Below are 10,841 nucleotides of genomic sequence, written 5' to 3'. Positions count from 1 at the left end.
TAGTTTCTTCTCCTGTTAGATTCACAAAATGTCATAGCTGCCAAGTTTTCCCTTTTCTCGCGAGGAAGCCTATTCAGCATAAGGGAAAATCCCTTTAAAAAAGGGATAACTTGGCAGCTATGCAAAATGTCGAGGGGTATGCGTACCCCCAGAAAAAAGCACTGGATATAAGCATGTGCTCAATTCAGTGACTCCAATCACTAAGATATAAAAATGCTTCACTTTAGCTGTATAATTACAAGCATGAAGATTGCGAGTTCTGCAACCCAGTCCTGGGCATGATTACTCATAAGTAAGTCAAACATTGTAGCTCTTTCTTATAAGGAACTGCTGCAGAAATTCCGCCCTCACCCAATCATGCCAGTTGCTCTTTTCTGCAGCTCTACGCTATCCTTTTGGGGATGTGGTGATCAGAATTGCAAGCAGTATTCCAAATGTGGCTTTGGCACAGGTATCTATATGGACTTTACAATATTGGCAGTTTTCTTTTCCGTCTCTCCCCTGGTAGCTCCAGGAATAGTTGTTGTTTTCCCCGCAGCTGCTACTTGCCAGATCTGACATCCTCACTGAGCTATCCATTGACCAAATATTTCCCAGTTAGTCACCACCAAAGTTGGGGGGGGGGGGTTGTACTGCATCATTTTACACTTAGATCTTCCCTTTTATTGTCAATCTACATATACACTTGCAAAACTTTAACCACAATGCTATAGCAACAATAATAGTAATTTTAAAATAGAGTTTCCATTTCTGAGAAGATATTTTTGTACATGCTATTTGGACTTAGAAACAATCCCAGCAAAGCCATAATTTAGAATAAAAGTTTTTAAAGGTGCTGGGAGAATATTGGAGTTTGTGGAATTTCCTAGCTCTTGAATAGGGGTAGGAGTTAATAGTGCAAATATAGTGTGGTCTAAATATCTAATTGGCTCCTCACTGCAGTGTATTTTCCCTTATCCAACTTTATTTCAGTTTCTGACATGCACATCACATTGTCACGATAATTATCTGACTTTTAAAACTGGCAGAATAAGACACTAGCACATTGAGACTGGAATCTTAATTGTTCCCATTTACTCATGAAAAATAGCTTTGATGTAATGTATGGATTATAATTACAAGCAACATTTCGAATGTCCTGCATGGAAATGCAATATATACCGGTACACCTCCACATCTGTTCAACTCTGGTGTGACAAAAGTACGAGGGGGAAAACTGGAGTTCAAAGCTAAAAGCTATTTCTAAAAATTTAGCCCTATAGCCCTGACAACACTAGTTTAGCTTTTACCAAATGCACTGGTCCACTTGGCAAGGACAAAAAGTCGTGTCTTCTGCCAATGATATGTTCGGAAGTTGATTCTGGATGTTGATTCTGAATATAACTGAATATAACAGCTGCATTTCTCAGATTAGCTGACTCCGCTTCTTCAGCCAGAAACCCCATCTGCTGGTTTTGCAATCCGTCCTCAACTCCCAGTAATGCCATTTTTACAGACCTGGAACTTTTGTGTGTGTGTGTGTGTGTGTGTGTGTGTGTGTGTGTGTGTAGGGCACTTCCTTAACTTTATTTATTTATTTATTTATCTATTGATTAAATTTGTATACTGCCCTTCAGAAAATACAAAATAAGAACACAGAATACATAACAGAAAACAAAAAAAACAAGCCAATAACTGCTTCCCCCCCTTTACAGGCTCTCCAGACTACAGGGTAGGTACCGTATGTACACAGTAGAGGCTGATGCGACTGCAGAGCCGAGGAGCTGTCCTTTCAGCACCAGCATCATTACAGCTTACCTGGATTACAGGGCTGGGCTGGGACAGGGAGGAAAAGAGGGCAGGGCAGGGCAAACCCAATAGCAGGAGCTCTGCTGTGCCTGTGCATCCCCAGCACCATCCAGGTAAGTTGACTGGATGCCAGTTTCAGGGGTCCACCACACCAGCTGCTATGGACCACACGTTATACAAGCTGAGAGCAAAGGTGCTCCATACACCCTTGAGAGTAGATTGGCTCTTTTTATATTTGTAGGGCTGCTGGGTTTGAGCTAAAAGGAAACTTCCCTTGCAGCGCTATTTTTTCACTGTGTCCCACAGGATGATCTGCCAAAGTGGAGCAGGTATTCATCCGTGAAGCCTTGCGGCACAGGGTGCTTGACCTCTTCCTTTGATGAAAGTAGTTGCTAATGTGGAGTCGGAACTTGTTGTGGAGGGAGGCATAGATGAACGGATTGAAGCACGCAGAACTCATGGCAACCACATGACAGGACACTTGAATGACATTGACATATCTCTTGTCTAGGACGACAAACTCCTCGTCTATATCTATGATCAGATTAACCACCTGAAGAGGTAGCCAGCAACACGCAAAGCACATGACTGAGATGACGAGGATCCGGAAAGTCTTTTGCTTCTTTTTAGTCCATTTCTCTTGGCTGTGGTAGGCAGCCCCTGGGACGCTCCTATTCCGGAGGCGATAAGTAATGGCGCAGTAGGAGATGGAGACGGCAGAGAGCGGGAGCATGTAGGACAAGAGGAGCATCAAGCAAGAGTACAGCCACCTCTCAGTCTTGTGGTGCTTCCAGAATTCTTCGCAGATGATCATGTCGTGGCCAATGCTGTTGAGATCCAGGTAATGGGTGTGCATGGATGTGGGGACTGAGATCACAATGGAGAGCAACCAAATGAAGGCCACAATGTAGGCACAGGACTTGCACCTGACCCTTTTGCGAATGGGGTAAGCGACGACAATATACCGGTCCACGGCGATAGCAGTGAGGGAGAGGACGGACACAAACACAGTGGCCGCTTGCATGAGGGTGACAAAGTAGCACATGAACATGCCAAAAAGCCACCCGCGAATCTCAAACGCATACGAGGCAGTCAGCGGGACACAGAAAATGCACATGATCAGATCGGCGGCTGCCAAGTTCCCAATGAGGAAATTGGTGGTGCAGTGCAACTTTTTGGTGGTACCAATGAGGAGGAGGAGGAGAAAGTTCCCCGTGCAGGCCACCGTCACCAGGATGGCATAGAGAGGAATGAAGAGTGGCTTCAGTTCAAAGAGAAGGTCCAGGCCTGTGAAAACGGGAGCTGAGCTATTGAAGCAGGAGTCGTTGAGGAGTTGGTTGTCCGCTGCCATGTTGGTTGCCCCTTGTGATGATGCTTATGCAATAAGATAGAAAGGAAAGTTAGGTGGGAGGGGGAATGAATTTCTGAGATGTGGGGGGCTGTTAGATTCAGGGCCAATCTGCACACAGAATTCTTCTCCCCACAGTTCCCAGTACTGTATGTTAAATATCACTGGGAGATGGGGATAAGTTGTAGGTAAAGGTATAGGTAGAGCAGCCTTCCTCAGTCTGGTGCCCCCCAGGCATTCTGGAGTAAAACTCCCATCAGAGCATGCAAAATATCTGTATAACACCCAGTTTGGGAAGACTGTAGCAGCATGTGGCAAGGGGATGTGAATGCCATGCCTAAACTTCCAGTCCCTATCTTTAAAATTCCTGCCCATCTCAGCCTTCTTCTTCTATCACCCTTAGCACCTCCCACTCTTTGTAATACATCCCTTAGAAGTCCTGAGCAGATCACATTTCATTGCGCCTCTTCTAAGTTTATTCCCTGCTCCCCAGACATCTTCACCTTAAGCACTTTTTCTCCCAAAGCTATGGAGTCCTTCAGGAGTTCTTATTTGCAACTGTAAAAGTGTCCTTAACTTCTGTCTCTCCTCATCTTTCTCTTGCCTACTATCTCCAATGGCTAATCCTGTATTGCAAATCACTTTCGGGTTGAGACTTGTTTTGTATTTTACGTTTGAACAGTGATAGGCATCACAGCTGGTCTTTTAAAAATAAACACTAAATTGCAGGATTCCTCCCATGATGGCAAATTTGAAAGTGGCACCCTTTCATGTCTTATTTGTAAAGCCTTATGTCATTTTATCTTTGCAGCAGCTTGCACATACTGCCTGTCAGCTCCAGTAGTTCCTTAAGAGCGCTTATACCGTGTCCTTCCTTATCTGAACATTCACAGCATTGCCATTGTATCCTCTCCAGTTCATCCACTCTCAGGACTTTAATCTCCTTTCTGCTATTCAGAACATGACCCTGGTCTTTTATTTGCCATGCTCTTTGGCTATGTCATGGTCGTGCATATTTTACAACTGGGAGAATAAAAAGAAATGAACACCGGCTAATTCAGAGAGCATTTTCATTTGGCAGTTGCTGATGTCCACTGATGACATAGAATCTCTTGAGGCAGGAAAAGCGTTGGCTGGAAAGAGCTTTCTTCATCAGTCCCACCCCCCCTGCTGCCCTTGATACAGTGTGCCTTCCTTAAAGGAAGTTCACATGGTGCCTACTGTGAATCAATTTAGCCACCAGTCAAGGGTATTTTAAGTTTCCCCAGGCTTCTATTCCACTTGAACTTCTCCCTTTTTAAACAGTTGAACTGAGCTGTTGTTGCTGCGCTTGATGCATTTTGTGGGTGCTAGGGGTGTGTGTGTGTGTGTGTGTGTGTGTGTGTGTGTGTGTGTGTGTGTAATACTTACATATTCATATTATTTGTCACCTTAGGAACCCTTGGGAGTTGAAGGTGCAGGATACAAATGTATTAAATTCAATAAGTACTGGTTTCAAGATATTGCTGAAGAGCAGTGTTAGAAACTGAGATATGCAAGCTAGGAACTAAAATGGCACCTTAAACTTAGGTTATGGGTGCAACAGCGGAATGTCTAGGCACACTTTTTTATATAACAATAATACAAAGCAGAAAATGAATGAACTGCAGCAAAAATATTGTGTTCGTTTTTCACATGGTCCGGTCCTTCCCCTGCCCACTCCCCTTATATTCTTAAGAGGGTCTCTTCTCCAGTCTTCAGAGAGTAGCTGGAAGTGGGGAGGCAGAAAAAGGTCCTCGTTTCCTTCCACTCTGCAGTTTTAATCTGAAATCTTAGGCGCAGTACCATGCCCAGAGCTCAGAAACTGCTCACGCTAATGGAATTCCTTGTTGCAAAATGCGCCTAGAACAATGGGAGTTTCCAACACTGCTGAAGAGCTGCCTGACCTGTGCTCCCAATTTCTCCATGTCTCCTGTACCACGTTCAGATGCTCTGTAATTGGTCATCATGTTGCTTCAGCACAACCCCCCTGTCTAGCTTTTAAAAGCTCTCTTTGGCCAATTCCATTCCTCCTCCTTCTCCCATATCCTGAAAGTCTCTTGCTCTCCAAAAAAACAAAAACAAAAAAAACCCTGTCCATTTCCACTTGCTGATGCATGTGCCTGAAATCCCCTTCTCAGCATAACACCTCCCTTGTTCCCTCTCCCCCTCCCCATTAAGTCAAACCCTTACTTAATACTCACCTTTTTTATGAAGCCTTTGGCTTAACCCCTTGGTCTTCATTGAGTGTGCATTCATACATGATGGCCTGTGTGCACATAAACAAATGACACCAGCAATGTCAATAGTGTCACTTCTATGGATTTAACAAGAATTAGATTGAATTTACAAAGGCTGCTTCTCCCCAATGACAACCTTCCATTTCCAGTAAGTGTTACAACTACTCTACTGCCATCCAAAATAAAATGAACTTTGCAATATGTAAAATAAATGCACACACATCATCCTCATCCCATTTAACTGTATTGCTTATCCTCCCCCCCCCTCTGTTTCAGCTGCAATCAGTACACCTTTAAGGGTACAGAGCATATCACAGAGAAATAAGTAGGGGCTGCCTTTGCACCATCCTAGTCCTTGCCTGGTCTGCTCTCCCAAGTCAGCAAGTCACACACACACACACACACACACACACACACACACACACACACAAACACACACTGCAACTGTTGCTTGACCTGGTTACGGGTAAGGTTGTTTGTGCTATTTGTAACGGAAGTTAGTGTTTAATTCAGGGTCCCCAAACTAAAACTAAGGCCCGGGGGCCGGATACGGCCCAATCACTTTCTAATTCCGGCCCGCAGACGGTCCGGGAATCAGCATGTTTTTACATGAGTAGAATGTATCCTTTTATTTAAAATGCATCTCTGGGTTATTTGTGGGGCCTGCCTGGTGTTTTTACATGAGTAGAATGTGTCCTTTTATTTAAAATGCATCTCTGGGTTATTTGTGGGGCATAGGAATTCATTCAATTTTTTTTCAAAATATAGTCCAGCCCCCCACAAGGTCTGAGGGACAGTGGACTGGCCCTCTGCTGAAAAAGTTTGCTGACCCCTGGTTTAATTTCTGCCACTAGGGTTGAGGTGTGGTCCACTGCCCACCTTACTATAACAACAGGCCGAGTGCTGACCCCTAAAGGGGCTGACCCCAAAGGAAGCCCTGGGGCAGGGGAGCACAATGCTGCCAGCCAGGCTATAGAAGTGTGGGCCAAGCACTGCATGGAACACTTTGGATTGGGACAACTGCCAGGCAGTTGCTTTGGGGGGAAGGTCGTGAAGAGGGCCATGGTGGGGCAGCTGCAAGCATTCTTGGAGGACACAGATTATTTAGATCCATTCCAATCTGGGGCCAGGCCTGGCCATGGAGCTGAGTCAACCTTGGTTGCCTTGATGAATGACCTTTGCAAATAGTAGGACGGGTGTGTGTATGTATGACCTTGCTCCTCCTTCTTGATCTCTCCTTGACATTTGATAGCCATTGCTTGTGGTTTCCTCTTGGACCAGCTCTGGGGAACAGGGCTCAGGGACACTGTATTGCAGTGCTTCCAATCCTATTTTCTGGACCAAATCCAGAGAGTAGCATTGGGAGAGTTTCTATATTTTGTTTACGGGTGATCCTTGCACCAGGCAAAACCATTCCCTTGAGTGGTTTAGGAGTTGGGACACCAATATACCAGAACTATAAGGGAAGGGGGTTATATATCCACAGTTTCCCACACCTGATGAATAATATGTTCCTTTTGCTACACTTCTAAAATATTACTATAAGTTGGGAACCTAAGGCTTTCACCCGCCTTCCACTGAGTCAGCCCATTGGTTCCTCTACTCCAGCATTGTTTACCAAGACCTTCCGGTGTCTCAAGCAAGAGTATTTCCTAGTTCTGCCTGGAGTTGCCAGGGATGGAAACCAAAGTTCTGCAAAGTTCTTCTGAAGCTCTGCAAAGTACATCAAGAGATCTATCATTCACTCAGTTGGCCACTTCTATCTTCAATAAGATTTCAGCTTTTATAACATTATTCAATACATGCTTTTATGTATGTATTTACACAATAGGGGCTCCATCCATAATGATCCAGGGTAGCCTGCTGTGTAGAAATGGGTGACAGATTGCATGGCCTCGCCTTTGGAGCTCTGGCACCTTTTTAGTGTGGTGTTAATTAGATTTGGCAGTTAGCAGGATATGAATTGTACAAAGGCTTGAGGTCAAAAACCAGGAGGAAATATAAACCAGCTTATCCTGACAGAGTTTTATTCTGCAGAAGGACTGTCTAATACCTTCTAGTTAGGAGCAGCTCTTGGTTCAAAACAAACCAGATCAGTAGTTGGCATAACCATAGCAATGTTCAAGGGGGCATCATTTCAGTTTTCAACTTGGGAGGGAAGATATTTCAATAAGGGGACAATATTCACAACCAGCTTTAAAGGTCTCTTTCCCTTTCACTGTATTCAATTTTAAACTGCAAATAAAAATCATTCAGTGCATTTTGAGATTGCGTTGTAATTTCCATTTACATCTTGTCTGAGAAACAATCACACATGGACAAATAAACCTGCCCTCCCTCCGTCTCTCCACACATAGCACATTGTACCACTCCAAGATTCACAACCAGTAACATAGAAATTAGGGTGACAGCATTCATTGTTAAGGTCCAGGGGCAGGACAGGGGATACCCAAATAGTGTGTTTTGGAGTGGTGGTGAAAGCAGGGTGCTGATTCTTAGCACTGGCATTGTTGGCCAGATTGGAAGTGTCCTCCAAGACCCAACCCTGCATGAATGACAAATTAACCCAGTCAGGGGTATAGCATGGGGGTGGGGCTGTGGGGTGATGGCCCCAGGCACATTTTTCTGGGGAGAGCTGCTCATGCTGCCCTGTCACCCCTGTGTCGCTTTGCGAGGCTGAGATCTGATCTGAACCATTCTCCCGGCGAATCGTTCAGATCAGATCCCAACCTTGCAAAGCAGCTTGGGGATGGTGCCATTCTGGAGGCATCAGCGGCAAGGGCTGAGCTGACACGGCAGGCTCCTTTCACCTTCCATGCCCCACCCCCCCTGGTGCATGCACATGCCCCCCCCCCCGGCACCAGGAAACCATGCTACACCACTGACCCCAGTAGCATCTGTGATTGACCAAACTGCGGGAGGCAGTGGAAGACAGAAGTGCCTGGCGTGCTATGGTCCATGGGGTCACGAAGAGTCGGGAACGACTAAACGACTAAACAACAAAATGTCCCCTTTGCCTAGGAAAGAGGGGATACCAGCCATTGAACTTCTGAGACCACTACAAGGTAAGTGATACAGAAGCCCTGTGCAGCTGTATCATCACTGCTGCATTCTATAGCTGGCAGTTGCTTTCGGATATAACATGGATATTTCATCTCCTACTTCTACAACATTTCTGATGGAATATCCTTGGAAAAGGTAGACACTCCTACCTCCAATGACACCTGGGCCCTTCATTCAGTGAAGTTACCCAGCTGTGCACATGGTCTAGCTCCCTCTGGTTTTACAATGTCCCCCTGCCGGCTTCATTTATGTACCGGAGACCAGACATGAGCATATAGTGTAGGTAAGATCCTCCACTTTATAATTGCCAGCTTTATAATTGCCTCATTTTACAGCAGTTACATTGAAAACGGCTTATGCTGAACCTCATATCCAATTACACTCTGATTGATGGCAACTCCTCTCTTCTCTTTCTCTCTCAAACCTCTTGGTGTTTTTTTGGAGTGATTGGTTTAGATTTTATTTCCCTTCTCTGGAAAAAAGGAAGTTGTTGTTTTGACACTGCAAATCTTCTAGCATTTTTCATTTCTATGAAAAATTGTGTTCTTTGTCTTCCATTCAATGGAGGTTGCAAGAAAATTTGCAGTTATCATCCCTATGAAATTGGCAAAAGGCCCATACTCTTAAGATGAGCTGCTGAAATTGAAGATTTATCTGCAAGCTGTTGGTAGGTTTGAGAGTAAACCTATACTTATAGAATGGCTGTTGTATGGAAAGTAAGTTTAGATCCAGTTTCTATGTACAGTAAAACAACAACAATAACAGCAACCAGGAATATGGATTGCTTCCTCCTCCTTGATGATCACTCATAGCTGAGTAAGATTCTCTTCCATGAACATGGTCTAAGTGACTGTGGAGGCCAATTCTGGATCCACACATCCTTCCACAGTGAAGACATAGGTTTCCAGGCAGGAGTTGATCCTGGTGAGGGTTTGCCAAATATGGCTTCCTCTTAGCATGTTTCTCCCTTTCATCCTGAGTCTGAGCATCTTCAAAGTCCGGGACACCTTTGGTAAAGGCTGATCTCCAATTGGAGCACATGCAAGCCAGTGTTTCCCAGTTGTCAGTCTTTATACTTGAGAGAGTCTTTAAACCTCTTTTGTTGACCACCAGCATTACACTTTTCATTTTTAAGTTCGGAATAGAGTAGTTGCTTTGGAAGACAATAATCAGGCATCTGAGCAACATGAGCAGTCCAACGAAGTTGATGTTGAAGAATCATTGCTTTGACCCTGGTGATCTTTGCTTCTTCCAGTACACTGGCATTAGTTTGCCTGTCTCCCCGAGTGATGCGTAACTTTTTTCAGAGACACCGTTGATGGAATCTATCAAGGGGTTGGAGATGGCGTTTATAAGTGGTCCATGTTGAAAAATTAGAGGCTAAGTAGAAATAAATAATGAGTTAATGATTAAGTAATGTGAAGTATACCAATAGTGGATGAATGGCAGAAGAAGTTGATAGAATATATGGAATTGTCTGAGTTGACCGGGAGACTTCGAGATCGAAGTGAAGAAGCAGTGGAAGGACGATTGGAAGAAATTTAAAGTTTATTTGAAGAATAAGCATATTAAAGATTAGAATTTATGGAAGTAAGGGAGATACAAAGAGGTTGTAGATAATACAATGGTGAGAAATAAGTATTGATAGAGGTAGTTATAATTGAGTAAAAAGAAAGGAAATAGTTGGAATGTTAAATATTAAGATATAAAAGGTATAGAAATAACTTAGTATTAAGTAAAATTTAAGGACGCTTTATAATGGAGTGCAGAAAGAGGAGGAATGAGAAAGTCACTAGATTAGAAACAAGGTTTATAAGTTGTAGTTTTTGTTTTGTATGTTTTTTGTATTTTCTATTTTTGTATTTTGTAGTTTTTGCAGTGGTTTTTCGTAGTCTGTATGTTTTTGTTGTTCGTTATAAAAATTTCAATAAATACATTTAAAATAAATAAATAAATAAATATATAAGTGGTCCGTTTTTTTTCTCTTCATCAAAGACATGGTCACAAGCTTAAAATATTTAAAAAAAGAATCTGTGGTGGCACCCAAAGGCTGGTAGCATTCTGCAATTGTCCCACTCACTACCAGGGGCCAATCCCAGCATTTGCTTTTCATTAGGGCATAGTCAGATGATGAGCATAATTTCCAAGCCTGTCAAGCTCCGTCAAGACAAGAGGGTTATCCAGATTGAACAATGCATGGTCTATTCAATACCAGAGGGGTAAAGGTGGGGGAACGCACTGTGAGTGCTTAACACTGGGATATTTAAATGTCTAGCAACCTATATTTCCCATGCTTTGCAAATGCTGCATGTATTTCAGGCAGTCTGCTATTTTGTTTAGTAGTTTCTCACACACAAAGGACTTCAGGATTTATTGGTATTCAT

At 43.6% G+C, this 10,841-nt stretch overlaps 1 protein-coding gene across 1 annotated transcript; it reads right to left on the bottom strand.

The window, feature by feature from the left end:
- Nucleotides 1–2,017: 2,017 nt before the first annotated feature.
- LOC118075387 (prolactin-releasing peptide receptor-like) lies at nt 2,018–3,139 on the bottom strand. Its single transcript, XM_035097337.1, has one exon. The coding sequence runs from the start codon at nt 3,137–3,139 to the stop codon at nt 2,018–2,020; it is 1,122 nt and encodes a 373-aa protein (XP_034953228.1).
- Nucleotides 3,140–10,841: the final 7,702 nt, after the last annotated feature.

The sequence above is a fragment of the Zootoca vivipara genome, chromosome 1 (assembly GCF_965207765.1).
Source record: "Zootoca vivipara chromosome 1, rZooViv2.hap1.1, whole genome shotgun sequence".
NCBI lineage: Eukaryota > Metazoa > Chordata > Lepidosauria > Squamata > Lacertidae > Zootoca > Zootoca vivipara.
The sequence above is the reverse complement of the archived record's forward strand: the minus strand, read 5'-3'. Positions and strand labels throughout refer to the sequence as shown.

What these genes read in the sequence shown, in the direction of transcription:
- LOC118075387 (XM_035097337.1), bottom strand. Translation starts at nt 3,139, where the DNA reads ATGGCAGCGGACAACCAACTCCTCAACGACTCCTGCTTCAATAGCTCA.